Genomic DNA, 14180 nt, shown 5'->3' on the forward strand with positions numbered 1-14180 from the left:
CGCGATAACGGTGGTTCATAACCGGCCAAGCTCAATAGATAAGAAGCTTAGCAAATCGATAGTGCGCCATTCATACCTGATTGCTCAGTATCGACTCATAACCATCATAGTACAAAGGGAAATGGGTTCGTGGATTCTCCTTCTATGATATCTCGATGGTTGTTTATTGCTTCTTGAAGGATGCCTTTTCTTGGATATTGGTTTGCTGGTTAAGTGTTCCAATCAGTTAATGTACGGGGGATGAAGGGGAATTTGTAACAATTTTTATTTATGGAGATTGGTATGAAACTCTTTGCTGCTTGACCGGGCGCAAGGTATTTCGCTCTGAAGTGACCTCGACCGCACGGTGAAAGATGGTTAAACAGTCCACCTTTGTTAAGGTTTTCTGATCGTAAATAACAATGTGAACCTACGCACATGTGTAGCATTGTCTGTATTTATTAGCCACCATGTTAAATGATTACCTTACTTTGAATCTCTTGCGTGGATGTCATACGAATACGCGCGACGTCAATATAAATAAATGTCATATTCGGTAATGAGTGGAATAATTTGGTGTGCTTATTAACCAGATTTGAAATTTAACCACTGTGTTGACCTTTAATCTTAAATATTTTTGTTAACATCTTGAAAGTGTTATAGGACCACAAATGAAACTAAACAAGTTGGTTTCTTAGAGTCCTGGGGGGGGGATGCACATTAAACCCTGGTAGATACTGGACTATACGGATGTATATCTAGCATAATAATGAACGCGTGTATAAAATACTAATTATGTTCAGGGTACAATAGAGAGAACCATCGGCACCTACGGGGGCACAGATAGTGCCACAGGACTGAACTAAACATAGAGCCTTATTTCCAACTCACAGACTACTTACACCAACTTTGCTGATAATGAGACATATGCCAACGACGAAGGTGAAGATTGTATTCAGATGGCGTCCGCTCAGAGCAGAGCTCTTGGACCCGGTCAGGGCAGAGCTCTTTGGTCCGGTCAGGGCAGCGCTCTGGAGCCCACTACGATGGTATGGACGGAGTCCTTGTGTTCAACTGAACTCGGATACATCTGTAAGAGTGAAGAAATACGTAAGTCGTAAATAAATACGTAAGTCGTAAATGAGAAAAGGTCAGTCGTAAATGAGAAATACGTAAGTCGTAAATGAGTAATACGTAAGTCGTAAATGAGAAATACGTCAGTCGTAAATCAGAAATACGTAAGTCGGAAATCAGAAATACGTAAGTCGGAAATCAGAAATACGTAAGTCGGAAATCAGAAATACGTAAGTCGGAAATCAGAAATACGTAAGTCGGAAATCAGAAATACGTCAGTCGGAAATTAGAAATACGTAAGTCGGAAATCAGAAATACGTCAGTCGTAAATTAGAAACACGTAAGTCGGAAATCAGAAATGCGTCAGGAAATCAGAAATACGTCAGTCGTAAATTAGAAATACGTAAGTCGGAAATCAGAAATATGTAAGTTGTAAATTAGAAATACATCATCGTAAATCGGAAGGCAGAACGTATAAAGCGTAATTTGCTCCATGGGAGCAGGAATACGAGAAAGACCTCTAGAACAATTCAAATGCGAAACAAAACAAAATAAAACATCAGCAACAACAACAACAACAACAATAAAATTGTGCTTTTTACACTTTATATTTTAGTTGCTCAAAAGTTCATCTCTATTTTTGGAAACATTATAAGATATTTACGGACATTTGGTGAAGTTAGCCGAGACATTAGTCTTTTAGCAATGCTCTCTGATCTGCTGATAAGAGAAGTAGGCTTAACCTTTATTAATGTAAAACTGTCACATTATTTTAGTCAAGCTCATCAACAACAAACAAAACCCAGTTCACTTCTCATGCAGACACACGTATTTTGCACAATGAAAGAGGGAAATCTGCTACTTTTTGCCAGGTTTTTTTGATCGATAAGTTCTTTCCTCAATTCAAAAACCCAAGTCTCTCGATTGAGAAACAATGGTTTTTTTGGAAACCTTGGCCGAGAAATTAATTTTGATCGGAAAATCAGGTTTTGTTTTTCATAAACCTAGCTTTTCGATAAATTGATACACCAGGTTTAACGATTTGAAAAGATTTGAAAAGCAATTTTGAAAAAAGTTTTTGAAAAACTTGGTTTCTTGATCGAGAAACTTGCTTTTTCAGCTAGAAATCTGGTTTATCGCTCGAAAAAAACCCAGGTAATTCGGGAAAAACCAAGATATTGTGCATTATACCTGTCATAAACACCTCTAACACCCAGTTTTCACAAATGCTCAGGATACAATATAAAGCGCCATTGTTACCTATCAGGGCACCGATATATCAGGGCACCGATTGGCATATAGGACTACACTAGACGCGGTACCTTACTTACTACTCATTATGCTCGAATGTATTATACATCACCATTGTACGGTAGAAAGAGCCAACGGGATATATCGGGGCACCGATAACACTGTAAAGTGTGCTGAGGCTTGTGGATCAACGTCTAGGCGTTGTGCCTGTGCGTAGCGCACTATAAATCACTGCGCTTTTTAAATTTTTTTTTAACGCTATAGGACCAATCTAAGCATGGTACCTTGCTGCTTATTATGCTCGCATGTATAATACATCACCATGGTTACGGTAGAAAGAGCCATTGTTACATATCTGGACACCAATAGCCATAATTATAGGATTAAGGGATCTGGAATGAGCGTTTTGAGCGTTTCCACAGTATTTTTTGTGGGACATGACAGCACATCAGACATATCGAATTGCATTCTGAATACGAAGAATGGCTTTCTGATATCAAATAATTTTCATTGTTTGAAATTCGCGATATAATACAAATTTTATGACAAATTATTAAAATTTGATATTTTCACATTTTTGATATATAACAGTCCTCGAAGTAAATTTTATAAATCTAATGATATATTCTTAAAGTGTATGTAGCTGGGAGGAAAAGCCGTCGATCAATTGAAAATTTTGACCTTTCATATTGAAAATGAGTAAATGTATTTTTATCATTGACATTGTAGTTATAGTTGTAGTTATAGTTGTAATCACATTTTTATAATCATTTATAATTGTAGTTGGATTATAGTTGCATTTATAGTTGCAGTTAGAATTGTAGCTGGATTGAGAGTTATAATTAGAGAGTTATAGTTGAGTCTAGAGTTATAGTTGAGTTTATAGTTACTTTATATACTAGTTGTAGGTTTAGAGTTAGGGTTGAATATTTCACTTATGCTACATATGATCACAGAAGTAAGAAATCTTTCATGATGATCAGGTATTAAACCTAGTAAATTCAAAACCTAGGTCTATATTCAAATCTTCTTAGACTATACTCCAACATCACATACTCTTTTTTTCTGGAAGACCTGGGTAAATTACTTGAGGGCACAACAAAGGTGAATTAGTTTTATGGCCATATTAAATGTTTTCACTGTGGGAGACTATTAGCATGATTAGTAGTTGTGAAAACAGGATCTGTGCTGCGACTTGGAAGTTGGTATAGATCTGATCACCTACATGTACCATGCCTATACTGCTGAAATAGTCATGATCGTGGGGTGGGTGTAACCACAGATATTAGAACTTTCCAATATCTGTGGTGTAACAATGCGGTACTTAAAAACAATTGTGCCATTTAGTACCATTTAGCATAACATAATTAGTGCAACTTGCACTCTATTAGTTTAATTAGTGTTCAGTGGTGTAGTTCAAGGGTTGTGGTGCCCAGGGGCCAATGATAAATGGTGCCCCTTTCTTTTGCATCTGTACTGCTCCCTCTTTTAAAGTGCCAAATCCCCACAGCTGATAATTAGTGCACAGTCCAAAATGAGGGGTCTGTGGGTGATGGAGCCAAAAGTAAAACCACTGACAGGCCTGTACATATAACCCTATTTATTTTCACCTTCAAAAGACAGGGTATAAACTCTACAGGAGTGGGAGAATTAAGAAGGGGCCAAGAGGTGAAAAAGTTCCAAATCTTCCTGCTGTCCCTCTGCTAAAATATTGTTGATATTCACTGAGAAATTTTGGGTCAAAATTAGAATGTTTAAAAATTATGGTCTAACCAGTCCAAAAGAAGATACTTTTGGTCAATTTTGCCCCAGTATTTTGAGCCGAGTTAATACATGTATCAAAACATTTTGGTGGGAATGCTCCCCCGAAATATTTTCAGCCAGGCATAAGTGCATGAAAAAAACAAGGAACAAAATTTCTTGATGGGAAAAATAGGTAATAATTATTGTAATCAATTGTTATCCAAGTTACATATACTTGTTAATCAAATTTCCTATAAACGCTGTTACAAATTTTGGTATAAATCAATTGGAGTACACATGAATAGAAAAATTTGTAATTTTTTTGCTAATGGTCCAAATTGAGGACAATGTTGTCATAAAATATGTGACTGAATATGTGATACTTCTGTGAGAGAAAATTTTAGACATCAAATAAAGGGATTTCACCCACCTTATGACATAAACATGTTGTTGTTTGATTTGATTTGTAATGAGTGCGTTTGGATTACATGCATCCATTTCAGAGGCTTATTGTATCATTTGCATACTTTGCAAAGAAATGCATTGATTGCAGTGGCGTAGATTTCTTGTTGACATAGGGGGGAATGAGTTTGGAAAAAATTTCTTGAAGTGTAGTGAATCCAGCCCCTTTTGGTTAAAAAATAAGTTCATGGTATAAATGTGCGCAAATTTTTTTGCCATATTGAAGCTAAACTGATGGAATATGATGCAAAAAGGGAATAAATGCGGGGCTAACATGGCCAATAGAAGGATAATTGGGTCAGAAACCCACATACAGGCGTCAACATTGGGGGGGGCGTTGTATGGACCATCCCTCTGCCAAAATATTGGGAGACACCCCCGATCTACGCCTATGATTGATTGACATACACAACCAACATGTTGATGTAGAAGGATATTTTGCCCTGTACAATCCAGGATTTTTGTCTCATTACTTTGGTCTTTCCCAAAATTCTGCAACAATCTATGGCGTTTCGACCCCATATGACCACAAAATGACAATAAGTTTGTTTTTACCACTAAATTTCACAATCTATATTACCAGGATGTATTGATGTATTGTGATTTACCATTTCAACAAGGGATTCGAATAGAGGGTACAGCAATGCATTATGGGAAGGCATTCCAGTACAGAGTACGGAATGCATTTATGGAAGGCATTTGTCCACCGGTATAGCATAGTATCAACAATGGGAATGAAATAATTTCATAATTTTATGGGAAGCTATGGCATTATGGGAAGCTATGGCATTTGACTACAGGTATAGCATAGTATCAACAATGCATTATGGGAAGCTATGGCATAATTTCATCAATACTTTCTATCGGAATACAAGGTACAGCTGATGCATTCTGCGTAGAATACATAGTGTACATGTATTTAACATGACAATAACATGGTTTTAAAAATGCATTATGGGCAAGAGTTCCAACAATGCATTATGGGCAAGAGTTCCAACAATGCATTATGGGAAAGCATTCAAATACAATCTACAGCAATGCATTATGAGTATAGGTATAGCATATAGTTTCAACAATGCATTATGGGAAAGCATTCCAGTACAGGGTATGGAATGCATTATGGAAGGCATTTGACCCAACGCTCTGCAGGGTCTATTGTTCTATTGTTTCCGATTAGAGCGCTGACATATTGGAAAATGTTGCCAATCAATATTCATGAGAGTGTACATTCAACGTCCAGTTTTCGAAATTGGGTGACTTGTGTTTGGTAGGTGTAAAATACATCTGACTGGGCGTTTTAATTACGTAAAGAATAAAGGCATTGACATCATCGAATGGCTGCCCAGTGCTGTTATGTGTTTAGTTATTATATAGGCCTAATAATTATTATTAAACGTATTCATCATTCCTTTCTTTTCCCTTCTCTGTACTTATTCTTTCCTAGGCCTACACTTTATCACTCCCTCCCTCTCATTGTCCCCTCTCACCCTCCCTCTCTCATTCCCATCAATTTCCTTATATTTCTATTTATCTACTTGTCTTTATTATATATTTTCATTTCTCCCTTCCTCCAGCCCTCTCTCAATCTCCATATCCCCTCCTCCCTCTTCCTCCCTCCTCCCCTCCCAAGACTTCTCACAGGGGTGAATCTGACCAATTCCCAACCCCCCTCCCCTCATTGGGTACGCCACTATTTCCATACCAATCTCCTTCTTAAAATAAAATAAAATGGACATTTCTTAAAAACAACCTTTATAGGCCTATACTTATACTTACATGTATACGTATAGCAATTACCATTATAGTGTAATATAGATATATGGACTGGACATGGCAGCCTTCATACATTCTAATGTGTAATCGATCAGGAAGAGCATTCAATTTATTTAAATGAAACGCCTAACGTCAGGTGGGTGGTAAAGATGATTGCATCGACAGCTAAAGCCTCCTTTATAGAGTTCAGACCCACACAAGCACACATTTGGGATACGTGCGTACAATGGTACCACTTTACACATGACTGCCCTTACACATGACTGTAGTGTGGTCACTTATTGATACTCGCCTGTCATGTAGAGCGTTAATATGATGCCGGATCAGTGACCAATTTAATGGCGGAACTCCTTTATTCGAAACAATGGTACCACTTTTATGAATAGCCTGTCGCAACTTCTAATCGGCATCAAACGAACAAAAGATTATATAATCTATTGCGACTCTATTTCTATTTAAAAGCTCTTTGCATTTGACTACAGGTACATAGCATCAACGCACTGAATGGTCTATTGTTCTATTGTGTCCGATTTGAGCGCTGACATATTGGAAAATGTTGCCAATCAATATTCATGAGAGTGTACATTCAACGTCCAATTTTCGAAATTGGGTGACTTGTGCTTGGCAGGTGTAAAATACATCTGACTGGGCGTTTTAAATACGTAACGCATAAAGGCATTGGCATTATCGAATGGCTGCCTATAGTGCTGTTAGTGTTAGGGCGGGGGGGGGGGGCTGTGTTTAGTTTCTATAAAAATTATTATAAGGCCTACATTTATTTGTCATTCATTTCTTTTCCTTTTTCTGTACTTGCTAAAGTATCACTCCCTCTTCTTATCTCCCTTCCCTTCTCCATCCCCTCTTACGTTTTGTCCCCTCTCATTCCTATCATTTTCCTTACCTTTCTATTTATTTACGTCTATTTATTTATTTCTCTTTATTTCTTCCTCTTTCTCTCTTCCTCCAGTCCCCTCTCATTCTTCATATCCCCTCCTTCAACCTCATCCCCTCCCAAGACCTTTCACAGAAGAGCTGCCCCCCTTCAGTACGCCACTGATTATGACATTCTTCTTCTTAAAATAAAATAAAATAAAATCTCAATTTGTAAAACAACTTTTATATAGGCCTATACCTGTACATGTATACTTATTATATGTTACGTAGCTCCCGGGACGTAGCTATTTAATACCATTATAGACATGGCAGCCATGATGTGTAATCATTCAGCAGGCGCATTCAATTTATTTAAATGAAGCACCTAATGTCAGTGGGGTGACAACGAACTATGCATTAGCGGCTAATGTGTGCCTTTTGTGCTTACGGCTACTCAATCACACCCTTGGGTTTATGTATAACAATAGGTACTTTTCATTCCATTAAGCGCTTTCACGCGACTTGCATTTGATCACTTATTGACAGTAGCCTGCTAGGTAAAGCGTCAATACACTGTCGGGTCAGCTTACCGATTTAATGGTGGAAGCCCTTTGTCCCAAACAAAAGGTACCTTTCGATGAATAGCTTGTCAGATTTCAAATCGGCACAAGGTTTCAATGCGTTACGTAATCTATTTCCTCTCCATCTTATAATAGCTCCATGCATAGCATAGTATCAACAATGCATTTGGGAAGCTATGGCATTTCATCAATACTTTGTATGGGAATATAAGGTACAGCTGATGCATGTATTCAGTATCGAAGTTACGTAATGTTACTATGTCAACGGGATCACGCGCTAGAGTAATGAACCACGATCGAAATGATCACCACATAAAGTATATGGCACTCGAAGGCATACCAAAGTAGCGTGATCCGGTAACCAAGAGAATTACGTAACCACTTCGATGCTGAATTGTAGGCCTATTTAACATGACAATAACATGGTTTTAAAAATGCATTATGGGCAAGAATTCCAACAATGCATTATGGGAAAGCATTCCAATACAATCTACAGCAATCTACAGAATGTCTTTAGTTATATAACTCGATCTAGCCAACTATAAACTCAACTATAATTCCAACTACAACTATAAACTCAACTATAATTCTAACTACAACTATAAACTCAATTATAATTACAACTACAACTATAAACTCAACTATAATTCCAACTACAACTATAAACTCAACTATAATTCCAACTATAACTACAACTACAACTATAACTACAACTATAAACTACAACTACAACTATAAACTATAAAATGTTAACACTCATTGAAAATATGGATTTTTTTCCAATAAGACCTTTTTTTTGTGTTTTGGGAAAAAAAAATCCGTATCTTCAATACGAAAGGTCAAAATTTTAAATTGATCGTCGGCTTTTCATCCCACCTACACACACTTGACTTTAACTATAATAAAGTTTACTTATGTCTGATGTGCTCTAATGTCCCACAATAAATACTGTCCAAACCTTCATACCCTATCCCTTAATCTAAGCATGGTGCCTCGCTACTTATTATGCTCGCATGTATAATACATCATCACGATAGAAAGAGCTATTGGTACCTATCGGGGCACCGATAGCGCTATGCACTCACAACAGTGGTCAACTGATGTATATTGTTGTACAAAACTCACTCAGTCATTTAATGAGGCAAAATTTTGAGTTACACCTTTACCTTGTAAAATTAATTTTCTCGGCCAAATGAAAAACAATAATTTTCATTTTTTCAGTAAATGTCAGGAAAAACCCTGGTGTTAAATTTAAGCGTGCAATTCAGTCATTTAGTGTAAGATTTTCGATTTTGATAGGCTTCAAGTTGGCCCGCGAGCTTTTCTTTATCTCAACCTTTGTAGTTCGCTAATGAAGGATTTTCCCCAACTTCCTAACGCACATCACCGTGAGTAAAGATATATTATAGTTTTGTCAGAATTGCCGTTTTGATTGCACCATTTTTCAATCCCGACTACCAATTTTGTCAAAATTTTGCCGCAATAGAAATATCGATAATTTCTGCTGGTTATATTCGAAATGAAGTACTGGTTGGGCATTTTGGCATTCGCAAGTGGAAAAAAGGTAAAATCAAAACATATATTCTGACAACTCTACAATATATAGACCCATGTGCCTTACAGAGCCATCGCTACATATTGGGGCATCGATAGCACTACAGGACCAAACCTAACATGGTGCCTTACTACTCATTATGCTCGCATGTATGATACATCACCATGGTACGGTAGAAAGACCCATACGTACATATTGGGGCATCGATAGCACTACAGGACCAAACCTAACATGGTGCCTTACTACTCATTATGCTCGCATGTATGATACATCACCATGGTACGGTAGAAAGACCCATACGTACATATTGGGGCATCGATAGCACTACAGGACCAAACCTAACATGGCGCCTTACTACTCATTATGCTCGCATGTATGATACATCACCATGGTACGGTAGAAAGACCCATACGTACATACTGGGGCATCGATAGCACTACAGGACCAAACCTAACATGGCGCCTTACTACTCATTATGCTCGCATGTATGATACATCACCATGGTACGGTAGAAAGACCCATACGTACATATTGGGGCATCGATAGCACTACAGGACCAAACCTAACATGGTGCCTTACTACTCATTATGCTCGCATGTATGATACATCACCATGGTACGGTAGAAAGACCCATACGTACATATTGGGGCATCGATAGCACTACAGGACCAAACCTAACATGGTGCCTTACTACTCATTATGCTCGTATGTATGATACATCACCATGGTACGGTAGAAAGACCCATACGTACATATTGGGGCATCGATAGCACTACAGGACCAAACCTAACATGGTGCCTTACTACTCATTATGCTCGCATGTATGATACATCACCATGGTACGGTAGAAAGACCCATACGTACATATTGGGGCATCGATAGCACTACAGGACCAAACCTAACATGGTGCCTTACTACTCATTATGCTCGCATGTAAGATACATCACCATGGTACGGTAGAAAGACCCATACGTACATATTGGGGCATCGATAGCACTACAGGACCAAACCTAACATGGTGCCTTACTACTCATTATGCTCGTATGTATGATACATCACCATGGTACGGTAGAAAGACCCATACGTACATATTGGGGCATCGATAGCACTACAGGACCAAACCTAACATGGTGCCTTACTACTCATTATGCTCGCATGTATGATACATCACCATGGTACGGTAGAAAGACCCATACGTACATATTGGGGCATCGATAGCACTACAGGACCAAACCTAACATGGTGCCTTACTACTCATTATGCTCGCATGTATGATACATCACCATGGTACGGTAGAAAGACCCATACGTACATATTGGGGGCATCGATAGCACTACAGGACCAAACCTAACATGGTGCCTTACTACTCATTATGCTCGCATGTATGATACATCACCATGGTACGGTAGAAAGAGCCATACGTACATATTGGGGCATCGATAGCACTACAGGACCAAACCTAACATGGTGCCTTACTACTCATTATGCTCGCATGTATGATACATCACCATGGTACGGTAGAAAGACCCATACGTACATATTGGGGCATCGATAGCACTACAGGACCAAACCTAACATGGTGCCTTACTACTCATTATGCTCGCATGTATGATACATCACCATGGTACGGTAGAAAGAGCCATACGTACATATTGGGGCATCGATAGCACTACAGGACCAAACCTAACATGGTGCCTTACTACTCATTATACTCGCATGTAAGATACATCACCATGGTACGGTAGAAAGAGCCATACGTACATATTGGGGCATCGATAGCACTACAGGACCAAACCTAACATGGTGCCTTACTACTCATTATGCTCGCATGTATGATACATCACCATGGTACGGTAGAAAGAGCCATACGTACATATTGGGGCATCGATAGCACTACAGGACCAAACCTAACATGGCGCCTTAATATTATAATTCTAATTATTGTAATATATGTCTATATTTCAGAGGAAATGTGTCCTCAGTATTACCGAGGCACAGTATCACAAACAGTAACCGGCAAACAGTGTCAGCGTTGGGATACCAATACACCACACATGATTCCATCTGAATACATGTATGACATTAACGGTGTTGGGCCTCATGACTACTGTCGTAATCCTACCGGTGATCTAAATGGTCCTTTTGTTACACTACTGATCCAGACACTATATGGGAGTACTGTGATGTTTGCAGCGGTAAGTTGTTAACCCCATGAGAACTACCTGTCGATTAGCCAAAATTAATATTGAGTACAATTTTAAACCAATCAAGGATAGTGTTAATAAGATCATCTGCAAATACAAGTTTGACCATAAATAGTTTAAAGCCTAGTCATAATAGCAATTGAAATGAGCATTTCAAGTTATCAACCAATCAGAAATGCTGTTAGATGACCAGTAGTGTCCAGGGGGTTAAAGGGATTATCAGCGATTTACGGAACCACAGCATCCTAAAATTTACATAGCGAGGCTTATTATAGACTTCTCCGTATAGTCCACTTGCCCATTTTGCATACACTGGCTATTACATTTAAGCGTGAAACTCTGATTTGTATTAAAGCCATAATTATAACATTTTCAAACAAAATAGATTAGCATTTCTTTGCCATAAAATGTTAGCTTTTACTGTCAGATATATCCCCTTTTATTTTTGAGCCGAACAACTACGGCAAAGCAAAGAAAATTAGAATTTACTACCAGCGCACATGTCGCCAATACGTACCACTCCTTCGGTCATGTTGTGGTACGACCCTTGTTGTGTATATCACCGTCCCGCACGCCGTGTACGTACTGTGTGTTATGAACATCGTGTATGCGTTCGACTAATAATTCCATCGTAATAATAAAGCGCCGGTTCCGGTGTTTTATTCAAAATCTCGGATTTTGACAAAACTACAGCACCTAGAGTCTTGATTTTTGCAGAGTTTATTGGTTTAATAAATTACAATTTAATCGTGTAAAAAAAGGAATTTTAAAAATTCAGTGAGGGCGTCTTCCTCAGCAAATGTTATAATATGGCTTTAATTTGCCGGCATACACAGGTGATGATTGCAACCTATGTAGCACAGGGTGGCATCTCCAAAAATTGTATTCATCTATTGCCATGGTAGTTAATCCTGTTAATCCTGTTATATCATCACTTCTACAGCCAATAGAATAGCTGTTCAACGCGTTCGTGTCAATTTGTAAGCGCTCTTTAGCAAAGTCATAATTCATTGCATTCACAACCGTATGACAAAACAGGCGAAAATAGTAAATTTGTGCACAAGATATGCAATTTAAAGATAATTGGCCATTGATCACTGAAATGAAGCTAGTATATGGACAATTATAAGTGTGCTCTTTCATTTAATGACATAAAATTTGAAAAATATTGTAAGGAACACTTGAGATTTTGACTTTTAAAACCTACATTTTGGTCAAGAATTGTGATTGGATAGGTCGTTTTCACAAGATTCACCACATTTGCTATAAACATATTGCGTTATCTATTGACTTAATGAAAAAGGTGTTTTTAGGGGGAAGTGTAGGCTTATTATGTAATAGGCTATGAGAGCACCTCAGACCTATCGAATTGCATTCTGAATACGAAGCATGTCTTTCTGATATCAAATAATTATCATTTTTTGAAAATCACAATATAATACAAATTTTATGACAAATTATAAAAATTTGACATTTTTCTAATTTTGATATATAACAGTCCTCGAAGTAAATTATATAAATCTAATGATATATTCTTAAAGTGTATGTAGCTGGGAGGAAAAGCCGACGGTCAATTGAAAATTTTGACCTTTTATATTGAAGATATGGATTTTTTCCCAAAAGACCTAATTTTTTTGGTCTTTTGGGAAAAAAAAATCCATATTTTCAATACGAAAGGTCAAAATTTTCAATTGATCGTCGGCTTTTCATCCCACCTACATACACTTTAAGTATAAATCATCAGATTTATAAAGTTTACTTCGAGTACTGTTAAATATCAAAAATATCAATGTTTAATGATTTGTCATAAAATATGTATTAAATTGCGAATTTCAAAAAATCAAAATTATTTGATATCGATATAAAAAAATCTGATTGGATGAAGGGAACACTTGAGGTCACAAAAACCAATAACAGATGCCTACTTTCCACCAGATCTCACACAGCTCTTATGATGCTATGCACTCAGCCGTGTAGTATTACACAGACCGCGTAGAGGCTAGACTCGCTGGAAATATCTGTGTAATCGGGTGGATCGAGGTGGAAACTGTGCGTAGATGTATTTATAAAAGAATCGTTTTTGTAGTCAAACCTTTTCATATGTTTGAGGTTTTTTTTACTAGAACCAATAAAGAAAAAACCTAATTATTTAATAATTTGCTATACAACTGTTTTAGATTCGATAAACCCAACCGTACACTGCTACTACGACACTGTCTGGAGAACGAGTGAGGACATAATGGAGGAATACAGCTTCAATGGATATACCTTCCTTCCCACCTTGTTTGTTTTCAGTTACAGTGATCATTACAGCAGCGGCCAATGGCCAATGCTACCGTGCGACGGTGCGTGCTTTGTAAGTATAATATTCACATGTTATATAACTATTTTTCTACATTACTTATCCCGTTACTATTATGTGATGCGATCAAGCAAAATCAGTCGGAATTCGGAAATATTAAATTTTCAGTTTCTTACAGGATAATAAAAAACATTTACAAAGCTGCATTTTGCAGAAAACCCCATTGAAATTGAATCGAACAGTCAGTTCCAAAGATATGACAATTAAAGACTTTGTAAAACAAAAGGAATCAATAGGAAATATTGCTTTTGTTTGACTATATCTCAAAATCGATATTTTCGAGGTCCGACTGATTTAGCCTGATCGCATCACATATAAGTGTA

General features: G+C 37.5%; 2 protein-coding genes across 2 annotated transcripts in view; both read left to right on the plus strand.

The window, feature by feature from the left end:
- The first annotated feature begins 904 nt into the window (after positions 1-904).
- LOC140139374 (hepatocyte growth factor-like protein) lies at positions 905-13825 on the plus strand. The gene is made up of 3 exons (XM_072161145.1): positions 905-1089; positions 11257-11486; positions 13673-13825. Exons 1-3 carry the CDS (start codon positions 939-941, stop codon positions 13679-13681), a joined length of 390 nt encoding a protein of 129 aa, XP_072017246.1. The 5' UTR covers positions 905-938; the 3' UTR covers positions 13682-13825.
- LOC140139587 (uncharacterized) overlaps positions 13735-14180 on the plus strand; it is a 54659-nt gene continuing 54213 nt past the window's right edge. The window contains exon 1 of the mRNA XM_072161292.1: positions 13735-13851. Within this exon, the coding sequence (XP_072017393.1) occupies positions 13735-13851 (117 nt within the window). The remainder of the gene's footprint in view (positions 13852-14180) is intronic.

This window comes from Amphiura filiformis, chromosome 18 (assembly GCF_039555335.1).
Source record: "Amphiura filiformis chromosome 18, Afil_fr2py, whole genome shotgun sequence".
Classification (NCBI taxonomy): Eukaryota; Metazoa; Echinodermata; class Ophiuroidea; order Amphilepidida; family Amphiuridae; genus Amphiura; species Amphiura filiformis.